At 37.5% G+C, this 25,480-nt stretch overlaps 1 protein-coding gene across 1 annotated transcript in view; it reads left to right on the top strand.

Moving 5' to 3' along the window:
* Positions 1-108: 108 nt before the first annotated feature.
* Positions 109-25,480, top strand: part of LOC129707990 (mucin-2-like) — an 87,400-nt gene continuing 62,028 nt past the window's right edge. The window contains 24 exon segments of the mRNA XM_055653523.1: positions 109-172; positions 3,317-3,333; positions 3,335-3,353; positions 4,539-4,767; positions 5,457-5,574; positions 5,831-5,909; positions 6,042-6,130; positions 9,698-9,899; positions 10,052-10,177; positions 11,586-11,706; positions 11,800-11,938; positions 12,071-12,163; positions 12,254-12,326; positions 12,409-12,546; positions 13,473-13,628; positions 15,287-15,381; positions 16,477-16,603; positions 18,894-19,140; positions 19,223-19,281; positions 19,390-19,475; positions 22,445-22,593; positions 22,676-22,814; positions 23,652-23,756; positions 23,898-24,086. Of these exon segments, the coding sequence (XP_055509498.1) occupies positions 124-172; positions 3,317-3,333; positions 3,335-3,353; positions 4,539-4,767; positions 5,457-5,574; positions 5,831-5,909; positions 6,042-6,130; positions 9,698-9,899; positions 10,052-10,177; positions 11,586-11,706; positions 11,800-11,938; positions 12,071-12,163; positions 12,254-12,326; positions 12,409-12,546; positions 13,473-13,628; positions 15,287-15,381; positions 16,477-16,603; positions 18,894-19,140; positions 19,223-19,281; positions 19,390-19,475; positions 22,445-22,593; positions 22,676-22,814; positions 23,652-23,756; positions 23,898-24,086 (2,844 nt within the window). The 5' untranslated portion in view covers positions 109-123.

The raw sequence follows: 25,480 nt of genomic DNA, 5'->3' as shown, positions 1-25,480 counted from the left end.
TCATTCTTATGTAATGGGACTATTCAAAAAGTAGGTATAAAACACTTGTGAAACAGTACATTGAGCAATCAGCAGCATTCACCATTGCCAGATTGGTATCTGATTCACTGGCAAACTAACACCATGAAGTTTTACATGTTTGTAGTTACCTTTGCTTTGTTTCTTTTGAAAGGTGAGATTTTTACTCTGTATTATGTTTTGTATTTGAAGTAATGTACCAGGGAGGCATTGTTATATTTATATATTTAGCCATACTCTGATATATGTATTTGATAAATAAATGTTAAGTATTTTAAGAATAAATATAATTTTCAATAACTTAATTTAAGCAGATTATTATTTAACATGTTATTTTGATTTAATTTTTGTATAATTTCTAACTGCATAAATAATATGAATTCAAAGTTGGAACCCTATTGACTGGAACTTTTTATATGGTATTTCAAGATTATAGCTAAATTACAGCATTGCCAAAGAGAATGAAATATAATGTTGCTTGAACATATTTTGTATAACACAGTGAAATTTCACTCTACATTTCACATTACTATTGAGTATGCAACTTCAGATGTTAAGCTTAAATAAACAAATCTACAGTCTGAAGAAGGGTCTCGACCCGAAACGTCGCCCAGTCCTTCTCTCCATAGATGCTACCTCACCCGCTGAGTTACTCTAGCATTTTGTGTCTACCTAAAGACAGGCTAATATTTTTTTCAATTCTCATCATTAACACAAAATTGCTTGATGCAAAAAAGTTTAAAGGGATGAAAATATGAATTATTGATCTGTACCATTACTAGAGTTTCAATTTTTTCATCTTTTCGGGTCACTGTTGTCGTTTCAAATTTATTATTTTCCAACCTACAAAATTAGTTTAAAAATGTAATAATATTGATAATATCCTTTGATTTGACATATAATAAAGTCCATTGTGGTTCTGTCTGATCCAGAACAATAAGGTGCACGAGATTCACGGTATCTAGGTACTGTGGATTCATAACTGGACTAATCATAGAAGCCAGAGGGTTGTAGTGGAAGGGTGTTATTCTGGCAGAAGGTTTGTGATCGGTGGAGTTCTGTGATCAGTCGAGATCTGTGAGCAGTAGATCTGTCTGTGATCTCTGTTGTTTGTGATATATATAAATTATTAGGATATAAATGTAGATAGGTTGGTGGCTGAGTGTGCAAATGACACTAAAATGTAGGAATGCTGCAATTGTGGGATATAGATTAGTTACAGAAAAAAACAGAAATATTGCAGATGGAGTTTTAGTATCATATGCACCAAAACAAACAATGACATTCTTACTTAAAGAGCACAACAGATTAGTAAACACTGTACTCAATAGATAACATAATGAACAAAGAAAAATTAAATTAAATACCCAAAATGGTGTCAAAACAAAACAAAGAACAAAGTCCCTAGTGCAATCAAGACCTTTTGTAGTTCGAAGTTTAGATGGAGTTCATACTATTCAATAACCTGATGCTTGATGGGAAGAAGAAGAAAAAATGCTGACAAGAAGAAAACATCCCCGTTGAGAGAAAGCCTTGAATGATTACTTGGAGTCTTTTAAGTGCAGTAATTGGATGACAGTGCTTTTAGGAAACTAGCAATAAATGTAAATCCCAATGTTAGAGATTTCACATGCTTCTTTCTAAAATAAAAATAAATTAAATAATTTTCATGTAAACTCTCTGGTGGAGCAGAGATTAGCAAATTAGAATGGAAAAACAGATTAGTTGTACTTACAGGGATGGCGATTAGTGTCAACGGGAGCTTGATCTACAAAGTGAGACTAGTCGAGACATGAAGCATTCATTTTTGACAGATTTTCATTAACCATAGTGATGACAGCCTTGGAAAATTTGCTAAGCAGAGAGCTCCAGGTAGAATTTTGTATGTCTGAACACTAAATGAGAGTCGGCTCTTTGCAAATGAACTATTTTTGCTCCTACCCTAAATTCCCAACTCATCCTACATGTCTTTTCATGGTCTTAATGATGTCTCCAGTAATTAATGCTGTTACAGACTTCACCACCAATCCAATTATAGATTGGGAATCCCAGCAGCTAAATACATGAAAAACAGTTTCTATTGCTAAATTAGAAAGTATTGAACAGCCTGAACATTCAGAAGCAACATAGTCAAGTGTCCCGTGTCGGCATAGAGACCCACAAGTATGAAATTTGAAGTTTGGATCAGAAAAGCATTAGAGAGCATCCTTTATGAGTTGAGGATGCCCAGTTTGTACTCCATGTAGCATTGAGAGGATTTGCTGCAAAATTTATAGATGATAAAAAGAATGGCTACTGTTTGGCAATGGTCAGCAGAATGAATGTTTTGGGTGTTATTTTGGGTTCTAAACAAATAGGTTGCTTTGTTTTGGAATGTGTTGGACCTTTTGATGGAAAAATGGAAAATATTCTTCCTTCTGCCTTGTAGATAGCAGATTGCGCATATCTAACAATATTAAGTAGAAAATCACACCGCAGAATGCCCCGGCTTCTGGTGTGTTCCTTAACAACAGTGTCTATGTGGCTGCCCTCAATTAGTTTCTCGTCAATGGCAACTCCCAGGATATTAATGATCAGGGATTCAGCAGTGGAAAATTTGAACATCAAAGCTGGCACATTTGTGTTGCATAATTTACACTGCAAATGCCCTTGGACTCTCCTCTTTTCATTAGTTCAACAGAAAATTTTGCTTGAAAACTCCCTGGGACATCATTGGCATGATTAGTATTAGACTGAGATCTACCTGATGCATTAACTTACAACTTGATATTTAGAATTCGCTCATAACTTTGTCACCAATTTATTGTGCAATCGACTTTCAAATTGGCCTCAATCAGCTATCATTTCCAATTTCAAATAATACATTTATTTGCAATGTGTTAATTATGGATGAAAATTATGTTGATCCTGAAAAATCAGTTTATACTTTATCATGGATTCTACATTGTCCATTACTTTTCATTCTTCATAGTTGTACGATTTGTTAGATTAAAGGTAGTTTATCAGAATTATGAGGTTGTTATAAAGTCTGTCAGAGATTCAGAAGGCACGAGTTAATCCCATGGGGATATGTTTTTTGAGTTTCCCAATGCACGTGTTTTGGTGATACAGACTTTCTCTTTTTTAAAGTAAATATTATATTCCTTTGTAATGTATTTTTGAATATCAAATCTCTATAGAATTATACAAAATAATCAATCTTATTCAACCCAAACAATTTTATTCAGTTGCAAATAAACAATAGACTTTAGATGTCTTAGATCATTTGAGTAAAATTGATTTTTGTTTAACCCAACAGGAATAAATATGAGTCCGTTTTTCACAGAACAGCCATGGTAAGTTAATATTTATAATACTGAAAAAACCATGACATTATTTAAGTTAATGTTCCATCAGCATTTTGTATTTGGGTTTAGAAATTATGGTAGTTACCTCACAATACTCCATCTTCTCTTCATAGGCAAGATTTTTGATTCTTCATCTCAGTATAGTCCTCTGACTAATGTTACCAATTCCAGTACTTTCTTCTATCCCATGCATTGCTTTTCTTTTGACGTGCAATAGCATTCCATCAAACTTCTGGTTATTGAAAAGAGTAAACTAATTTCACTTTACTGGATGGATAACATTTCTAAAACCCATCTAATGGGGCTGTCCCACTGTACGAGCTAATTCAAGAGTTCTCCCGCGTTTTCCCTGATTCGAACTCGGAGAATTACGGTAATAGCCGCTTGTAGATACTCGCGGCTCTCGTGGACATTTTTCAACATGTTGAAAAATCTTCACGAGTATTAACGAGCTTACGATATCCCGAGCTCCAATGTTCCCGCCACGTACATTCTACATGCTTACCATAAGTTTGATTTTTTTTTTAAACTCGGGAGAGCTCTTGAATTACCTCGTACAGTGGGACAGCCCCTTAACTCAGCTTCTTCCTTAGATCTGCACCATCACAGAAACATATTTAGCATGTTAAACAACCAATTAAGATCATACTGTGCATGAGTCAGAGAAAATAATAATTTAAAGACTTTGCATCTTTTGCAGTCATATCAATCAATCCAACATAAATTCTTCAGTTTTGATGAAAAAGTAACTTGTGGCATTTTTGTTTACATAAAACTGGAGAGATGTTTCTGATAAAATTCCATAGTATGCAGATATGTGAAGGTTCTCTTTAAAATAAAAGATCTTGATCAATGTTGTAGCCACAATTAGTTATGGAAATTACTATAACTAAGTTGAGTGTGAACTGAAAAGAAATAATATTTGTATTTAGAAAGAAAACCCTTTTTACTCCCATGTTTTATGTGAACTGTGTCAAATGCAAGCATTTTTTTCTGCTTGATTTGGATGGGTCACATCTCATACAAACCTTAAAATTTGCACAGGATACGTATTCTTTTCATTTCAAATATATAAATACACAATTACGTTATGGCATTACATTTCAAAACAATGCTGGATTTATCATATAAACATATTCAGGCAACTAAATAATGACCGGTTGATTTCTCTAGATACCTGCAGCACATGGGGACAAGGAGCGATCAAAACCTACACCAATGCATTTTATCATTTTACATCAAATTGCAACTACATTTTGAGTCGCCATTGCCAAGGTGACACGGAAGATTTCAATTTGGAGATGCGGCGTGACGCTAATGGCAAGTTGGAGCATATTTTCATAAACATTGAAGGTGTTTTCATCATTGTGGCAAATAATACAATCAAGGTTAAAAACAATATGTAAGTATTGATATTAATTAATTTTCATACTGTAAGATGTAAATGACTAATTGTAAGCAGAATGACTAACAATTGCTAATTATCTAACTGGATGGGAAATTGCCTGGACCTGATGATGCCCTACATTCCAGCCAGCCATCCACCCTATGCCATCCACCCTATACTGCATCTGGTCTCTGCCCTTGAACATGCTTAGAATTTCTATGTCCTTGCTATTACTAAAATGTTTTAACCAGTTGTTGTGATGATGTCGGCTCCTATTTCACTTAACACAGCTGAATAGTACAGAAAGCAAATTATTTTGAGGAATTTTACTGAAACCATTGCCTTTGGATAAAGAATAAACAAATGTGGAAATAATTCAGTATAAATATCAACTATATCACTATATATGAAATATTCTAACAGCCTGTCTCGTCTTTTTCTTCTTTTGCTGTTTTGGTCTGTGTTTACTTGTATGTTTTTAGTGTACTTTTAGTTTTTGTATTATGTGGGGGGGGGATATGGAGAGATACCTTATCTCTTTCCTCGATGGAGTTGCGACTTTTTCAACGTATTTCTGTCTGCACTGCAGCTTTAACATCGTGGAATTATTTAAAATAATGCCAATGCCATAAATAGAACATTGATGTATGTGAACATTTTAAATGTCAATTGCTATTTCAATCATTATTGCTTTTCCCCTGTAGAGTATCATTGCCATATAATGACAAATTGATCAGTATTCATCCATATGGAGTAGATGTACGCTTTATAAACAGGAAACATACTATATCTATCATCTGGAATTATAATGATGCACTGTCGGTAAGAAAGTTTGAAGAACATTTCTAATATTCTATTATAAAATATTATAAAAATTCAGTTCACAGATTATAAATAATTTAAAGATTAAGTTGAAATCTCCTTTATGTATGTCATTTTCATACAGTGTTGAGAAAGATCATTCTGTTGAATGAAAAACTGCTTTGAGAGAACAGGTCTAATTTTCGCATAATTAAATACCTATTTCACGTGATGGAATATATTTTTGTGTTTTTTAGTTCCATTCTTTTATTTTTAGATAACCGTGGATGTTCAATACCGTGGGAAACTATGTGGCCTTTGTGGACCTTATGATGAAAGTATCCCAACAACTTATGGTAAAAACTAAATATACGCTATTTGTATCACTATTTATAACTGAATCATTTTAAAAACTTTCCTTTGATCTTTAAAATTTCATGAATAGAATATTTCAGAAATTGATAATTGGATCATTCTTTTTGGTGTAGATTTGGAGTTTACCCTTCAGGCCAACCTGGATACAATTGGAGCCTGTGCGACTGCTTTCCCAGAAGAAACTAGTTGCAATAAAACTGACGTAAGTCGCCTTGCACCAGGAATATTTAAGAAATTAATTTAACAGAAAACAAATTTGAAAGGCCTAATTTTTGTTTAATTCTTGTTCCAGTGCACATATCCTCATGAAGAATTGCTATTAAATTCTGTAATTCGACAACCTCAAAACAAGAGTTAATGTAACAAACATATTAAAATTACAAATCATTCCCTTCTGCTTATCATTAATGGCCAGTGAGAGTTCAATCCCATAACAGTTCTTGATGGATCCCAGATTCCTTCCATTGAATTTCATCTATGTTTGTAAACCTCGCTTCCAATTAAGGTTTCAGCTAATTTAAGATATCTTGATTTGTTTATAATTGTGCTTCCAAACATCTCAGTCAATTAATAGGGTCAGTAATTGGTACAATTCTTTCCATTCCTCTTGACTTTTTCAGTTCACTCCTTATATTTTAAATATTAGCTTAGTTTCTCAATTATTTTGCCTCAGACATGTGTAGAACTGTGAGAGTGGTTCCATAGTCAATTCACTTACTACATTGTACTCAATGGGATATGGAACTTTCTGCCACAAGAATGGTTGAGTTGAAGGGTGCATATAGATTTAAGAAAGGGCTAGATACAAAGATAAAGAAGAAAGTGACAGGATAAATCATTGAGGATAGATAAAGTGAGGAAGATGGATTCTTATGTGGAGCAAAACATTTGCAAGCACCTGACGTGTCAAGATTATCAACTTCCAAGGTCCAAGTTATCCTGTAATGCTGTCTGTCAGCATTACATATAGATACTTGACAAGTGACCAACCAAAACCTAGCAAGAATTCAAAAGCTTCAGAATAAAGAGGACAATATGAACATAACTGAGATCAGCATTTGTTTCCCTTGAGACATTTCTAATCCAATATCTTTTATGTTCTTATCTACAGTCTGCTGATCCTGAAATACTGAAATTCTTATTAGCAGAGCTGAAACACCAATGGTTCAAGGAAGCAGTTAGACATTTGTTTCAACGATAACTTTTGGATAAAAGTTATAACTCTTTGGATGAGGGGATTGAAGGCTTTGTGGCCAAGATGATACGAAAATAGTTGGAGGGTGTGGGTAGTGTAACAAAGAAACATAGAAAATAGGTGCAGGAGAAGGACATTCGGCCCTTCGAGCCAGCATCGCCATTCAATGTGATCATGGCTGATCATCCCCAATCAGTACCCCATTCCGGCTTATTCCCCACATCCTTTGATTCCTTTAGCCCCCTGAACTAAATCTAACTCTCTCTGGAAAACATCCAGTGAAGTAGCCTCCATTGCCTACTGTGGCAGAGAATTCCACAGATTCTCTGGGTGAAAATGTTTTTCCTCATAGTCATATGGTGATACAATGTGGAAACAGGCCCTTCAGTCCAACTTGCCCACACTAGCCAACAATATCCCAGCTACAATAGTCCCACTTGCCTGCGCTTGGCCCATATCCCTCCAAAACTGTCCTATCCATGTACCTGTCTAACTGTTTCTTAAATGATGGGATAGTTGCAGCCTCAACTACCTCTTCTGGCAGCTTGTTCCAAACACCAACCACACTTTGTGTGAAAATGTTACCCCTTGGATTCCTATTAAATCTTTTCCCCTTCACCATGAACCTATGTCCTCTGGTCCTCAATTCCCCTACTCTCGGCAAGAGACTCTGCATCTTCCCTATCTATTCCTCTCATGATTTTGTATACCTCTATAAGATCCCCCCTCATCCTCCTGTGCTCCATGCTGCTACACTCAACCTCTCCCTATAGCTCACACCCTCCAGTCCTGGCAACATCCTTGGAAATCTTTTTTGAACCCTTTCAAGCCTGACCATATCTTTCCTATAACATGGTGCCCAGAACTGAGCACCATATTCTAAATGCAGTCTCACCAACATCTTATACAATTGGAACATGACCTCCCAACTTTTATACTCATTACTCTGACTGATGATGGCCAAGTGCCAAGAGCCTTTTTGACCATCTTATCTACCTGCGACTCGACCTTCAAGGAACCATGCACCTGTATGCCAAGATCCCTCTGCTCTACAACACTACTCAGAGGCCTACAATTTGCTGTGTTGGTCCTGCCCTTGTTCGACATCCCAAAATGCAAGACCTTTTCTGTATTAAATTCCATCAACCATTCCTCCGCCCCCCCTGGCCAATCGATCCAGATCCTGCTGCAATCTTTCACAACCATCTAAACTATCTGCAAAACCACTAACTTTTGTATCATCAGCAAACTTTCTAATCTTGCCCTGTATTTTCTCATACAAATCATTGATGTCGGTGACAAACAGTAACGGGCCCAACACCAAACCCTGAGGCACACGACTAGTCCATAGGCCTCCAGTCCGAGAAGCAACCTTCCACCATCAGTCCGAAATGGCCTTGGTGCTGGGACTATAGCTGTTTGTCATCTATATCAATGATTTGGATGAGAACGTGCAATACATGATTAATTAGTTTGCAGATTACACTAAAGTGGGTGGTATTGTCGATAGCAAAAATGGTTGTCAAAAATTGCTGCAGGATCTCGATCAGTTAGGCAGGTGGGCTGAGGAATGGTTGATGGAATTTAATACAGAGAAGTGCGAGGTGTTGCATATTGGAAAGTCTAACATGAGCAGGACATACACAGTGAATGGCAGGACTCTGGGGAGTGTTGTGGAGCAGAGGGATCTAGGAGGTCAAGTGCATTGTTCCTTGAAAGTAGCATCACAGGTGGATGGGGTGGTCAAGTCAGAGTATTTGGTATAGAAGTTGCGAGGTCATGCTGCAGATGCATAATACATTGGTGAGGCCATATTTAGAGTGTTGTGTTCAGTTTTGGTCACCGTGTTCTAGGAACGATGTTGCTAGGCTGGAATAAACGTAGAAAAAATTTACCAGGATGGTGCCAGGACTCGAGGGCCTGAGCTAAAGAAAGAAGTTGAACAGGCTAGGACTCTATTCCATGGAGTGCAGGGGGTTGAGGGGTGATCTTATAGAGGTGCATAAGATTATGAGAGGATTAGATAGGGTAAATGCACAGTCTTTTATCCACAGTACAGGAATCAAGAATCCGAGGTATAGGTTTAAGTGAGGGGAGAAAGATTTAATAGGAACCTGAGGGCAACTTATTTACACAAACAGTGGTATGTGTAGGTGTATGTAATGCGCTGCCAGGGGAGGCAGTAGAGGCAAGCTCAATCACAGAGTTAAAAAAACATTTGGACTATTGCATGGATAGGATAGATTTCAAAGGATATGGGTCAAATTCAGGCAGGTGGGACTAGTGTAGATGGGGCATGTTGGTCGGCATGGTGAAGTTGGGCCAAAGGGCCTGTTTCCATGCTGTACTACTCTTTGACTCTATGTTGATTTATGCCATGGTTGTTTTTATTATCCAATGTATGTCTCCACTCTTCCCCATTTTTGTCAGGCAAAAATGTATGGTGCACTGGAAGGATTTTGGTGCTGACCTGTGACCATGCTTGCAACTGGAAAATATTACTTATTTCTTTCTCCTGCTTACCTAATGTATGGAAAGTAGATTTTAAGCAAAATAATTTGTTTTTATGCTCAGATCTGTTTAGAAATCCCAAAGCTTTTCAAGTCGTGTTCTTCTGATGCCATCAACGATAATTTCATAAACATGTGTCAACTGGATAGTTGCGCTTGTGGAGGAGCACCCGACTGTCATTGTGCCAGCTTTGGAAGCGCATCAAAGCAATGTGCACATGTAAATCCATCGATTTGGAATGCATGGAGAGATTTGCACCAATGCAGTAAGTTACTCTGTATTGGACAGTCAAAACCTGAATTAAACTCCTTTGAAGTGTAATGGATTCCTTGTTTCAACAAGATTTTGCTAATTATCTCCTTTGCTTAACTGCACTAAGCAGCTCTAATTATCAAATCAACAAATCTTTTCTTTCAGCACAACCTACCTGTCCAGGGAATCAGGTTTACCAAGAGTGTGGTCCTGCCTGTATGCCTACCTGCACTGATCCATATTCTCAACAACAGTGTGATCAATGTATTAATACATGTAGTTGTCCAGCAGGTAATGATATTTAACAGTTACTTATGGTCCAAAGAACTTTTATCAAGCATTTTATTAAATATAATGGAGCAGACCATTCTGGACCATGTCCACAAACTCAACACGTGTGCACTTTTTACAGATGCAGAGCCACCCTCTGCACCCGAAAGGCACCTGGCATGGTGAAACAGGCTTTAAAAGTCCAGTAGTTCTCAGGCTGCAATCCAAAGGCTTCATCCTCAGAACACCATGATAGTTTTGTGGGCTGTCATTGGCTATTTAACTGTTTTAATTTATCTGATAATTCAGCTAAATTTCAAAATTACCCCACTAGATGTTCCAAAAAAATGTTCAAAATGTGAACATGCTCAAAACTCAAAATGTTCAAATATTTATTCAAAATAATATGATAAATGAATAAGGAAATGTAATTTAAAAGCATTTAACAAAAAGTTTTATGTTTTGAATAACAAGAACACAAGCACTTACCTGAATTTAGCTTTGTCTATAGGGGTTGTGAGTTGCTGTTCATTTGCCAAACGTACCTGCTGTCAGGCTGGGAGCTGGATGCTCAATGCGTCGGGACTTATGGGAGTACATCTACATTTTGAAGGACAAGAATTCAGAGACAAACTGAGTTGTGAATGGCTGATAATTATCAGCTCCCTTCAGAACTTCCAGCTGCAGTCAATGCCTGTGTTCAACACAACTGCATTATTATTTTGGGAATGAAAGTGCTCATGTAGCTGAAAGTCTGACTTTCTCAATTCCTTTTTGCAATAAACTATTAAAGAATGACCATTTTATTGTTTGAATATTTGGAGTATGATAAAGCACAACAAAGATATCCTTTAAAAACCTTTGACAAGATAAATATGTCAACAGTTAATTTCCAGACAAATTACATTGTTTTTTGACAGAAAGTTACACATTTCATCGTTAGTATCATTGTAAAAGAAAGTACTAAAACCAATGCTGACCAGTTGTCCATATGATGGACAGTTTTCTTAAAGAATTTGTAATTTTTGGAAATATGACGAGTGTGGGAGTGTACAGTCCACCAATAGTTTTTTACCAGCGGCTCTCTCCTCAACTCTCTGGTCTTCGGGCTTTCAAGCTTCCCCGTGTAGGCAGCTGCTTGCTGGGTCCTTCTTCACAGTGGTGAACCTGACTTGTCACCGCTTGTGGCCGCGGGCAGCCCACCAGGTCTTCGTTCACGTCGGCCGCCGTCCTTGAAGAGCCATCGGTTTTTCGCGGCGGCCGCTGGGTCCGTTCTTGTATTTCCCTTCTGTGCCGCGGGCAGGAGGAATCTCACTTCTCTGGGAACGTTAACAGTTCTTCAGAAAACTTTTCATAATCTTCACATGAAAGTTACAGACTGTTTTGCTTTGAACAGATGAACTGAGGTATTTATTTCATTGTTCTTCAGGTACTGTTCTTGATAACCTAAGAGGTGATAACAGTTGCGTCAAGCTGATGGATTGTCCTTGTGAATATGATGGAAACCTTTATAGCTCTGGAGATATAAGAAATTCTTCCTGCCTATCATGGTAATGACATAAATCAAAAGCATATCTGTAAATTAATATTTGGACATTACAGCAAAGATAATGTGCTATAAATAAATTTCCTTATGATTTTAGCACCTGCAGAGATGGAATGTGGGAATGTACCGACCTTAACTGTGCTGCAACATGCAGCATTGTAGGAGGGACACATATAACAACATTTGATGGCACACAATATAACTTGATCGGAGATTGTTCATACTATGCAGTAGTTGTACGTAAGCTTTTGCCTTGTCAACAAATTTTAATCATTCTTTTTTAATTTTTCAAAGATGCACTTTGAATCTATTACCTAGCATGCCCAGGAAATTCATTTCTGAGTTTTGGATTTCAAATTGCTTTTCAGACACGGGACTGGTCAGTAAAAATTCAAATACATCCTTGTCAAGCAGCATATGAACAGACATGTTTACAACAAGTTGTATTCATCATGTACCAGGTACAATTCTGTGATTTTTTTTTCATTCAGGAACTTTATGTTTGTTATTTTTCCAGATAAGTTTAACAAACATTTTTTGTTCCATTCCAGAACACTTACACAATCAATATGAATGGTATTTTTACTCAAAATGGAAATATGATGGGATTGCCTTTCAGAAACGGTAAATAGTTTTCTTTCAATTAACCAAACAACCTATTATACAATAGTTAAAGTGTACTTAACCTATACAATTTTTTTGTCAGGTGATTTAATAATATATCAACAGTCATCACATTACATTCATTTCCATGCCGTGTCTGGACTGAAGATGCAAATACAGATACTTCCCATCATGCAACTTTACATCTCACTGCCCAGAGGTGCTGAGGGAAGTACAAAAGGTACGACTAATTATACAAATCTGTGGGAACAAAAATTATCGATTACGAACAGTGTTATGAGATGGTCACCAGATATTTGCTGAAAATCAGTGCTCTGTTTCACTTGCTATTTTATACTTCTCAGTCACTTTTGCTCTTTCTGGAACAATGTCCCAATCACATTCTTCATCAACACACTTTGTCTCTTTAGTTTATTTGCTTGTTTGACTTTGTTCATTTTAGCTGCCATAGATGGCCAGTGGAGGCCAAGACATTGGGTATTTTTACAGCGGAGATTGATAGGTTCTTGACTAGGAAGGGCATCAAATGTTATGGGAAGAAGGCAGGAGAATGGGGTTTGAGAGGAAAAAATAGATCAGCCATGATTGAATGGTACAGTAGACTCGACGGGCTAAATAGCATAATTCTACTCCAATGTCTTATGGTCATACAGTCACAAGAAGAACATGCAAACTCAACAAACACAGATCAGGATCGAACGGGGATTCTGGCAATTTGAGGCAATAGCTCTAAATTATGTCCTGCATCTCAGAAATCTATTACGTGGTAGTTTAAACACGAGAAGTGAAAAGTCTCACTGAAGATTCCCATAAACAGGCTGTCAATAACTTTCAGATGACCTGCTTATCAAGAAACCAGGAAAATTTGATAGACTGTATACTGCTCTATTTCCCAATAATACATCTTATTGATTTTACTTCAAAATAAAATCAGGTAGAGTGTTGAACTACTTGAAGCATGAATTTGTCAACCTCCCAACCCAAAGTCATGTTAATGTGGCTGCTTTGGAAAAAATAATCTTTTCAACAATATAATAATCTGTGGATTACTATTGAGATGATGTTTTAATTTCATTCTTCTCTCAGAACATATTACATAAAACATAACTGCTCTCTTGTATTGACCTGAATTGTTACTTCCTGCAGGTTTATGTGGCACCTTCAATGCTTGTGCAGACGATGACTTTCTATCGGCCTATGGCATGTTGGAAAACACTTACTTTACATTTGCTGATTCGTGGAAAGACACGGAGGGATGCCCTTCACCAAGAGTAAATCCCACATGTGTCAGTTCAGAAAATGGTACGTTTTAATGGCAAAACATTGTGTGACGAAACTGGTCAAGCAGCAATTTTCATTTGAATGTTAATACTCCAGAATACAGTGTACGGTACTTGCAAAAAAACGTGACCCCCCCGTCTCACAACTCCAATTTCTGCCTACGTTATCATACAATAAAAATAGATCTAGATACCTATGCATAAGGCTCTGAGAGTTTAGTTTATTATTGTCATATGCACTGGGGTACAATGAAAAGCTTTTGTTGTGTGCTATCCAGTCAAAGGAAAGATGATACATGATTACAATCAAGCCATCCACAGTGTACAGATAAAGTTTTAAGCTGACTGAAAACTGATTTCCTCTAATTAAAAAAAATGAAGCTGGGACGCTGGACAGCAAACATTTATGGAAGATTCAGAATTTAAAGATAAATTGTCATTATTGTTTTGGAGAAAATATCAAAAATAGACAATATTGAGAAACTCGGGTTTAAGAAACAATCAGAGAAAGCAGATCTATTATGTGCCCAGTAGATATTTTGGGTTAAAATATTGTTCTGAAAGAACGAAAGATGGAAATTGCCCTCGTTTAATGATCACTGAAGCCAGCTTCCTATAAATTTGGAGAACAAATCCAAATGTAAACTGGAAGGGGTCACCTTCAATCATGTGCTTTATGTAATTTCCAGATCACAGATCCAGATCAATGAAATTAAAAGAGCAAAATAAACTGGTTTATTCCACTTAAAATGTCAGAAAATTTACCTTTATTTCCAATGAATTGTCCTTAAATTTAATTTATTTTCCTTCTTGCAACATGATTTAAAATAAATCATGCATGTTATGCCTCTGATATAGGTCAATGTGACGTCAGTATTTATTAACAGTCTGAGCACAGTTTTACTAAGTAGGAATTTCCTGTGTTTCCTATAAACCATAACATTTCTGAAACAACTCTTGTTCAAGCTTACCTAGGCCTAACCTTTGTGGTTCAAGGGTTGCTAGACTGAGCTGACAATGGAAGTTAGCATTGAGTTAGCATACTCCAGAGTATGAGCTCCTTAGTAGTCTGTTCTTGTGTTCCAACAAATGAACCCTAACATTAATGAGCCAAATGTTGTGACCAATAGTGATTCTGAAGCACACCCTTTCACCGGAGGGCCTTGTGCAATGGTAGCAACTTCTATGGGATAATTGGGGGTGGGGGTGCTCGAGGGCAAGAACATGACCCAGCAAATAGATAGCAAAAATAATGTTGACAGATTGAGTAATTTGGTAGTTGAGGTTGCCAAACAAGTTTTTAAAAGTTTTGAATAATATGTTTTTTAACTTAATCCTCTGCAATTGTCCTCCATTGAAATTTATGAAAGTAAACTTCTTGTTTCAAGTTGAAGCTGGCCAAAGTGAGAACAATATTGTCCATTCTAAGTGATAGGAACCTGAGTAACTGAATAAGGGACCAATGTCAAGGAGAATTCAGCAAAATGTGGATATTTGCTGGCCAAATTAGGGCCTATGCATGTGAATCTTGTCAAAGAACACTCATAATTTCCTCTAATCAAAGTCAGTTGGTACATGAGTAACATACAAATGCTTTGCATGCCTGTTTGTATAATTCTGGCTAATAGGTCAATAGATAATTCATATTTTATGTATTTATAACTTATGTTTGTGTTGCAGAAAACTTTGCAAAAGAACATTGTGCCCAGTTAAAAAACCCTACAGGAGCTTTCTCCAAGTGTCATTCCACTGTAGAATTTAACAAGTATTATGAAGTAAGTCAGAATTGTAAACATATTTCCGCAAATGATAATATGTTCAGCCAGATCATCCTGGACCTGGTCCACTATCTTGACTTGCTGCCCATGGTCCCCATCCACCTTTGTGAATGTAGCGGATTGGATAAGTGACCCGCTTCTTAAGTTTAAATATAGCCGACATACAGTAAAGCTGAGTAATCGGTACACACAAAATGCTGGAGTAACTCAGCGGGACAGGCAGCATCTCTGGAGAGAAGAAATGGGTGACGTTGCGGGTCGATACCCTTCTTCAGACTCTGAAGAAGGATCTCGACCTGAAACGTCACCCATTTCTTCTCTCCAAAGATTCTGCCTGTTCCGCTGAGTTACTCCAGCATTTATATCTACCTTCGATATAAATCAGCATCTGCAGTTCTTTCCTACACACTGAGTAATAGGTACATTGTATCTGGGCTCCCCTTAGCAAGTTACTGCCCCAGTACTGAGCTCAATGATGCAGATAATCAGATGCACGTGATCTTCTGAACACCTTTCCAATTTCCTGGCATCTGCTTGGATCTCCAAGATATTTTGATTGGATGATAGTCAGTGGTTCCCTTGGAAAGCAGTGTTAACACTATTTGACCTGTGACAATCAAGCTACCACCTCAATACTTCTTGGGAAATGACTTTTAATTAAACAAGGTCCATATCATTTAGATAAGATTTTGTTTATGGTCCCAAATCTGAGGCATGTCAATTAAAATAAATCCATGGAGATCTTACCCTTGTTTTTGTTTCAAATAAAGTACAGAATTACAAATGAGATTACATCAAAATTGTTTTGTTAGAACAGAAGAAAGCATCTAAGAAGGCTTAGAATCAGATTGTGCTATCAATCATTCTGATACAAAACACTACCTATGAAAAAGATAATATGAGTAGAAGAATTACTAGAATTGTACAAGAACCTAAGTTGGCTTTTTAAAAATAATTTGGCCTATGGATGGAATCAATTTTTTGGAAATATATTAAAATGTAAATGCCTGCTCCATTGCGATGTTTATAAAGTAATCATGGTATCAACAATGGAGATATTTAAAATTGTAACAAATGTGTTTTGTACTTTAGATGTGTAAAGCTGCCTCATGTAACTGTGAGAAGGTCAATGACTGTGTATGTGCTACAATCGGAGCATATGCCCATGCTTGTGCTGCGAAGGGTGTCATCGTGAGGAACTGGAGAGGATCAGTGTGCAGTATGTGTTTTTTCATTATATGTTACATTATAATTACATAAATAAAATGGATAGAAGACTACTAAGAGTGGGAGGTGACCATTCAGTTATTGAGACACAAGAGATTGCAGATGCTGGCAAATTGCTGGCGGACCTCAGTGGGTCAGACAGCATCTGTGAAGGGAAGGGACAGGAGACATTTTGGGTTGGGACCCATCTTCAGTTGATGAAGTAGGTGGGAGAAAGCTGCGGAACGGAGGTTGGGGTGGTGCAACGATACAGTGGGGGGGGGGGGGGGGGGGGGGGGGGGGGGGGAGGAGGATGATTAGCAGATGGGTGGAGATAATCATAGAGTCATACAGTGTGGCAACTCTTGAAGCCCTTTCCTTGGAAACATTTATCAACTTTACACTTGCGAGCTCCATTGTCCCAGTATCCATTGACTTTTCAGGAAGGAAATTCCAAATGTAACTGATAGTTAACTTTGTTTAGGCTCTATTGCACTGTGGGATAAATACAGCATTACATTTTCTGTTACCAGTTTGTCTTGATTTAATTGATTTAATCACGAATAAGATAATCTTGTGGAAACATGAAATAATTTGTTCAGAGCAGTGTATTAAGAAGTGGACACCATTGAACATTGGCAGAGATGTTCAAGTGGGATTCAAGTAGATTTTCTTATTAGAATAACTAGGGAGAGAATAGGGCCTTTCAAAGACCAAAAGGGAATCTATGTTTGGAGCTGCAGGAGATCAGCGAGGTCCTCAGTGAATATTTCTACTCTGTTTTTACTGTGAAGAAAAAAATGGAGACCAATGAACTCACAAAGGATGTCTTCGGGTTCCACTGCATTTCATTAGAGGAATTGTTGGACATTTTAAAATGTATGAAGATAGATTAATCACTGGGGTCTGATCAGATATAATCAAAAACACTGTAGGAAGGTAAAGAAGAAATCGCAGCTCCCTGGGTAAGATGTGTGGTTCATCATTAGCCACAAGTGAGATGCCAGAAGACATGAAATTTGATTGTATATTTTTGAAGAAGTAACCAAGAAGGTCAATGAGGATTAAAAGCACATAGCTCCCTGAAAGTGATGTCGCAGGTGGACAGAGTGATGAAGAAGGCTTTTAGCATGCTAGCCTTCATCAATGAGGGCAATGAGTAAAGAGTAAAGAAGATGGGGTGTTATGTTACACTTGTGCAAAATTTTGGTGAGGATGCACTTGGAGTATTGTGTTAAAGGGAAGATGCCATTAAGTGGAAAGAGTGAAGAAAATATTTATGAGGATGCTGCCAGGACTTGAGAGTCTGAGTTATAGAGAGAGGTTGGACATGCTAGAACTTTATTCCGTGGAGACTGGGGGGTGATCTTACAGTGGTGTATAAAATCATGAGGGACATAGATAGGGCGAATGGACACGGTCTTTTTCCCAGAGTTGGCGAATCAAGAACCAGAGGGTTAGGTTTAATGTGAGAGGGCAAAGGTGTAATAGGAACGTGAGGGACAACTTTTTCCACACAGAGGGTGTTACTTTAAAGGAACATTTATGGAAGTAGTGAGGCAGATACAATAACAACATTTAAAGGCATTTGGATACGCATATGGACAGGAAGATTTTGAGGTATATGGGTCAAGGACAGACTAATGAGAATAACTACTTTGGCGCATCTTGGTCAGCATGGTAGTTGGTCCTGTTTCTGTGCTCTGTGACTCTAAGACTCTGGAGTGTCAGGGGCTGAGGGGGGACCTGATTGAAATTCATAAAATTATGCGAGGCATGGACTGTCAGATTCTTTTTCCAATGATGGAACTGTCAAGTCATAGAAAGCATAACTTTAAGATCAGAGGGGGAAAGTTTAAAGGAGATGTTCGGAGCAAGTCTTATACAGAGAGTGATAGATTCTTGGAGGATACTGCCAGGGATAGAAGCAGATACGATTGTGACGTTTAAGAGGCTTTTTGATATGCAAATAACCAATAATTGGCATCATGTTTGGCACAGATATTGTGGGCTGAAAGACCTGTCCATGTACTGCATTGTTCCGTGATATATGTTCTAACAAATAAGAATGCTAAATGTGATGTTTGGTGAATTTTTTCTAAGAGCCAAGTCTTATCTTAGAAATGTAAAACGTGTTTTTTTCCCCAATTGTTTGAAATAAGCATAGTAATCTGCAGTCTGAAAATTATTTCACGATACCTTTGCCAATTGAACGTCTTGAGCAATTAGCCATGCAATTACTAGTGTTCAATCATTGTTATAGCAAAAATTAAATGGCTTAATGGAATGTTTTTCCTTTTTAGGAGTAAATTGCCCAATAACACAGATTTTTCATCACGATATGAGAGCCTGTAACCGTATGTGCAGGTTTCTGTCAAATCCTGATTTCACATGTGAGCTTCAAGATGTTCCAGTTGATGGTTGCGGCTGTCCTGAGGGAAAGTACATGAATGATGAGAAAGCATGCGTGAGCAGATCAGAATGCCCTTGTTATGTTGATGGTTTATATCTGCCACCAGGACAAAGTCTTACTTTAAGTGGAATGCAATGGTAAGTGCTTTACATTTTGCTCTGTACATTTTGGATTAAAGTACTTGCAACTATAAACTAAGAAGTATGCTTTTTCTCTTAGTTTATGTCTCAATGGAGAGCTTTCGTGCCCTCATGCAACCAATCCACCAATCATACGAGGTAAACAATTTTTAATCTATTTAAACAACTGAAGCACACAATTTAACTTTGGAATTAAATGAATGCACTATGGTTGCATTAAAAAAATAATTCACTTTTTTTTGTTAGATTGCAAGAGACAAAATAAAACATTTTCGAATTGTGTCACTGCTGGTGCATGCAAGAAGACATGTGAAACGCTGTACAAACCATGTGTAAGTGAGCATGAGCCAATATTCTGGATCCATTTGTTCAAAATGAAAGGCCAATGGAGTCATGAATCTCAACATACTTTAGTTTAATAGGTGTCTGCCATGACACAAATGGTGATCCATTCTATTATTCTTTTTCTTAGGCAGTCCCTCAAGATCAAGCGTGATTTCATTCTATTTTGGTTTATGGGTTTTGAAATGGCCACTGAGGCCTTGTGGGAATCACATATTCTTTCACAGATGGGCAGATGTTGACTGACAGGGCAAGGGTAGTTTAAGTGATCTATTTCTTGCATCACAGTGATGCTATTTTCCTGATACATGACCTCAACGTTTTCCATATCATCCGCAATGCTTTTTCCCCACCTTGAGCGGTCACAGGCCAGAGAGTCCCAAGAATCAGTAAGATTGCTGCATTTCTCCAAGGTGCATTTGAGCACCTCCTCAGATCTTTTCCTATGTCTTCCTGGTAAATTGTTCCCATGCAGAGCTTGGAAAAGTACTAGGCATATGAAAGTCAGCAGGCATATGAATGTTGAGGCCTGCCCATAGTAGCCACCTAAAAATAAGCAGGGCCTCAATACTGGGAGCGTATCCTGGGAGATGACAATGATGTTGGTTCTGTAGTCCGAACAGCAAATTTGGCATTGGTATTCGTATTGGTTTATTATTGTTATATCCACTGAGATACAGTGAAAAGCTTGGTTTAAGCGCTAATGTCGAATTCTGTACAAGTATAATTAAGCCATACACAAGCACAACTGGTAGTACAAAGAAAAAATAGCAGAGCTGAATATAGTGTTACAGTATTATAGCGCTACAGTCACAGAGAAAAAGTTCAAGATTTGCAATGAGATAGGTTGGAAGATTGGGACTACACCTTAGCTTATAGGAGGATTGTGCAGTAGTCCACTGGCCATGGGGAAGAATCTGTATCTGAACCTGATGGTATGTGCTTTCAAGATTTTGCACCTTCTGCCCAAAGGGGCAAGGGAGAAGAGGGAATGACTGAGCTATAAATGATTTACAATTTTGTTGACTGCTTTCCTGAAACAACAGAAGTATAACGGGATCTGGGGTTCCTTGTTCATCAGTCAATGAAAGTAAGCATGCAGGTACAGCAGGCAGTGAAGAAAGCGAATGGTGTGTTCATAACAAGAGGAGTTGAGTATAGGAGCAAAGAGGTCCTTCTGCAGTTGTATAGGGCCGCAATGAGGCCACACCTGGAGCATTGTGTGCAGTTTTGGTCTCCTACTTTAAGGAAGAACATTCTTGCTATTGAGGGAGTGCAGAGTAGATTTACAAGGTTAATTCCCGTGATGACGGGACTGTCATATGCTGAGAGAATCGAGCAGCTGGGCTTGTATACTCTGGAGTTTAGTAGGATGAGAGGGGAACTTATTAAAACATATAAGATTATTAAGGGTTTGGGCATGCTAGAGGCAGAAACATGTTCCCAATGTTGAGGGAGCCCAGAACCCGGGGCCACAGTTCAAGAATAAGGGGTAAGCCATTTACAATGGACACGAGGAAACACTTTTTCTCACAGAGAGTTGTGAGTCTGTGGAATTCTCTGCCTCAGAGGGTGGTGGAGGCCGGTTTTCTGGATACTTTCAAAAGAGAGCTAGATAGAGCTCTTAAAGATAGCGGAGTCAGGGGATATGGGGAGAAGGCAGAAATGGGGTACTGATTGGGGATGATCAGCCATGATCACATTGAAGGGTGGTGCTGGCTCGAAGGGCTGAATGGCCTACTGCACCTACGGTGTATTGTCTATTGTCTATAGTTTAAGTGCTGATGGGGTTGATAGTTGAGAGACTTCATCACAACTCTGCAATTTCTTATGGTCTTGCTCAACCAGACTGTGAGGCAACTAAGTTAGGATGCTTTCTACAGTGCATCTGTAGAAGGTAAGTTGTTGGAGCATGTTAAAATTTCTTAGTCATCTGAGAAAGTGTGGGCATCTGTGTGCTTTTTTGCCTGTAGCTTTAATGTGACTGTTCAAAGCGGGTGTAGATGCATTGAGTTAGTCGGGAAGCGACCCATTGTTGCCAGCGATACTACCCGCCTTCACTTTGTAGCTTTATACCATACATGTCTTGTCACATTCTATGGGTATCTATGTCACTCAATCTATAAAATGGATAATGGATTCAATGCTTGTGATGTAACCTGCTCTGTATTGTCGAGAAAAAGTGTAGATTAGGTAACTGTTTTACAGAGCATGTGCACTGTCCTCAACAGTCATCTTGAGCTTCCAGTTGGATGTCTATTGAACTTTCCTCCCCATCCCAATACTGTCCTGCCTGCCTTCAGCCTTCTTCATTGCCATAGTGAGGCCAAGTACAAACTAGAAGAACAATACCTCAGATTCTGCTTTGTTAGCTTATGCCCAAAAGTGTGAACATTGAATTTTCCATTCTCAGATAACTCTGACACCCTATATTATTTTCTAATCCCCACCAACCCTCTCAAGTTCTCTGTTCACCCTTTTCTTCCATTCCCTATGCTCCCTAATCTGGTTCCATCTGCTTATCATTTCACCCCTCTTGTGGTTCAACCTTTCACCTACTAGATCCTCAATGTGCACTTCTGGTTCAACCTATCCTTTTCTGGTTAAACCTATCACCTACTAGATTCATCAATGTGCTTTTTTCACCCATAGCTTCAATAGGGCTGATCCAGGCCAAATTGTTGGTGATATTCATACCTAGGAATTTTAAGCATTCAACCATCTCCAATTCGGGAACATTAATGCTGATTTGAGGGTGTATTCCATAGCTTTTTCTGAAATAGCATAGGTAGTATTTTATCCTTTGCCTTAAGATACCTATTGCTGGTAGTCCAAGTCTCAGAAGCATATAGGACTGCAGGGTATATTTTAACTATGTGATGATTACGCATACATGCTGTCCTAGCATAGATCTTAATGCCAATTCTACCAATTTTATAATGTTTTCTCCTTTATAAAGCCAAACCCATGTATCCCGGGCTGTGTCTGCCCTGACGGTTTGGTGGAAGATTCCAGTGGCGGATGCATTGCACCATCTCAGTGTCCTTGTGTATTTGGAGGTGAAACCTTTGGGCCTGGAGAAACAATCAAAAGGGACTGCAATAAGTGGTGAGCTTAGACAAATGTCAAACAAAATAACAGCCCTTAACTGTATAGAATTGTAGATATTATTATATCTTCTCTATTGTAGCACATGCAAAATTGGCACATGGGAATGTACCAATGATCCATGTCCAAAGACATGCCATGTTTATGGAGATGGACATTACATCACCTTTGATGGAAAGCGATACACTTTTGATGGTAACTGTGAATATATCTTTGTTGAGGTAAGATTGAGAACGTCATATTCAATGTGCATTTTTTGTCTTTTTCCTTTAGTTGTAAACATATATGATAATACCTAAATTCAAAATCTTTACATTCTTTCTAAGTTTAGGCAGACATGCAAAATATTATTGTTAATTGATATAATGATTGTAATCAGTATTTAAAATATTTTACTGAAGTATTTATTAAAAATTTCTCTAAAGCATAACTTGTTCATTTGAAATGGGTCGGTCCTAGCAACTACTTTTGACATTTGGTCGGCCTTTGGTTGTTGTTATTGATGGCTGTTGGAGGAGAGGGAGTAATACATGTGTGTAACTGGAATTGTTCACACATTTGCTTGTTCGATCACTCAAAGAATTTCACACTTCAAAATTATGATAGATGGCATTCTAAACATGAAGCAGCATATTAGATTGCATGTTTAAAAGTCAAAATTGTCTCAGACACAATCAGCAAGAATGTTTTTGAGTGTAATCTGAAATCTCTGATATAGCTTCTGAGATATAAATGAGAAGGTAACAATGAACAAAATGTATTAATCAGATTAAATGATCTGAGATTCTATAGTATGAATAGTTCTTCAGCAAACCAAAAATGCTTTTGAAAGTGTCAACTATCACTTGGTGCTAAGGGTTTCAAGAGCTGTTATTATGACCTTGTCTTTTCCCCTTCCTTTGTCCTTATATTTTCTTGAGCTCAGAGGATAATGAAAATATATATAAATCTTGATGAACTATAAATTATACTGGAATTATTGAGCTGGCTCTGCCATGTCAGATAATGATAGGTTAAAATTATGCTGCACAAAATTATTCAAGTTATCTTAATTTTAGGACCGATGTGTGCGAGAGATTGGCACATTCCAAATACTGACCGAGAGTGTTCCCTGCTGTGAAAATGGAGTGACATGTTCAAGAAACATCAGAATCATATTTGAGGTATATGCGCTTTGATTTATTACAATTAGAATGCGTAAGATGGCGTTTTAAAATAAAGCATCCAAATGGATCCTTGCAATGATTTAATTTAGTTTATTCAGCATGTTATAAATCAATGTATTTTCAAATATATTCTTATAGGATAAAGAAATAATTCTGTTGAGTGGAAATAGAGTGAGTGAAGTATCCCTTGGCAAAAACCAGTGCACGGAAAATTTATATACAATTCACAACGTTGGACTTTACTTAGTCATAACATTTTCCAATGGGATAACTGTGATATGGGACAAAAATACAAGATTTTCAATCACATTAGACCCCAGATGGAAGGTATGTATGATTTTAAATTAAAATGTTTCCTTAATTTCTGTATATTGATAGAGAAAACATAATGAGAAATTGTAAAACAAAACTTGTGTGGCATAATTCATATGAGAAACATGGAAGTGGTGTGAAAAATGTTTAACTAAATGTACGTAGACAATTGAGCTGTAGATGGGATGGACAACACAGAATTTGGAAATAAATGATGGACACATTCCCCGAGCAATGCAGCATTGGATTCAAAATAAATGAGATGAAACTATGGTTTTTCATTTATTATTGGGCTCATTATCAGCTATTCAACTTTAAGAAACAGCTGAACAATAACCGACAATTCTTTGTATAAGGACAATATTAAATAGTACTTTGAAGCATTGCCAGCAGTTTAATAAGAATTGTGAAACGGGTAGGGAGCTGCATTAACAATAGAGGAAAACTGGCACAAAATAACTATGGAAAACGGAGTTGAGCACAGATGTCCACAAAATTCTTAAAAGGTGCACTAGAATGGAAAAGATGTGAGGGGCAATGGTTATTATGGTCATTCTTCCATTATGTTAAAATTCAGATGCAGCCCTAGGCCTTGGTTGCACAAAATTAAGTATTGCACATTTTATCTTCACGTCAGCTTGATAGGTCTATCACATAATTGAGGGAGGCTCGAATTAGAGATTTATTGACACTGTGGTGACACACTAACACTCTAGCAGATCTCTTACATGTGGTGGTAGGAGGAAATGAGAAGGAAGAGAAGGGAAGGGATCAGAATGGTGCTATTATGCAAGGGAAGGTTGAGACGAGCAGATGAAGGGTTGACAGTCCAGTAAATCAGCTGAGAAGGGATCATTGTGATGGGGAGAGGAGGGGGGGGGGGTGATAAGGGGTGATAGGTGCAGATTAATGGGTCAGGGTATTAGTGGAGATTGACATTGGGTAGTACATTAAATTCGACAGGTTTAAAGTCATTATCTGACTTTCATGCAGCTCTCCTGGAACAGCAAAATGGTAAAGAGGGCGTTGCCTTATTGATTAAGGAGAATGTCACGGCATTAGTCTGAGATGACATTACTGACAGTTAAAAAAACTATATGAAGCTTTATATGAAATGATAAATCACTTAAATGAAAGCAAAAATATGAAATCAAGAGGAATTGTTTTAAAATTACCCTTTTGATGCCATCTATTTTCTAGAGTTTGCAAGTACTGTATATATTTAAAGACAACAGTTCACATACAGATTTTGAATTCGAATTTATGAGGTTGACATTTCATTCAAAGGATAGCTTGATGCTTTGAGAAGTTAAACAGTCAAGTAGAAATGTGTACAATGTCTGTATACATGGTAAATATCACGAGGATTCAAAGTCAAGAGTTTGTTGAAAATAAGGAAGATAAAATAT

Source organism: Leucoraja erinacea, chromosome 22 (assembly GCF_028641065.1).
Source record: "Leucoraja erinacea ecotype New England chromosome 22, Leri_hhj_1, whole genome shotgun sequence".
NCBI lineage: Eukaryota > Metazoa > Chordata > Chondrichthyes > Rajiformes > Rajidae > Leucoraja > Leucoraja erinaceus.
This window is presented reverse-complemented; position numbering and strand designations above follow the sequence as displayed.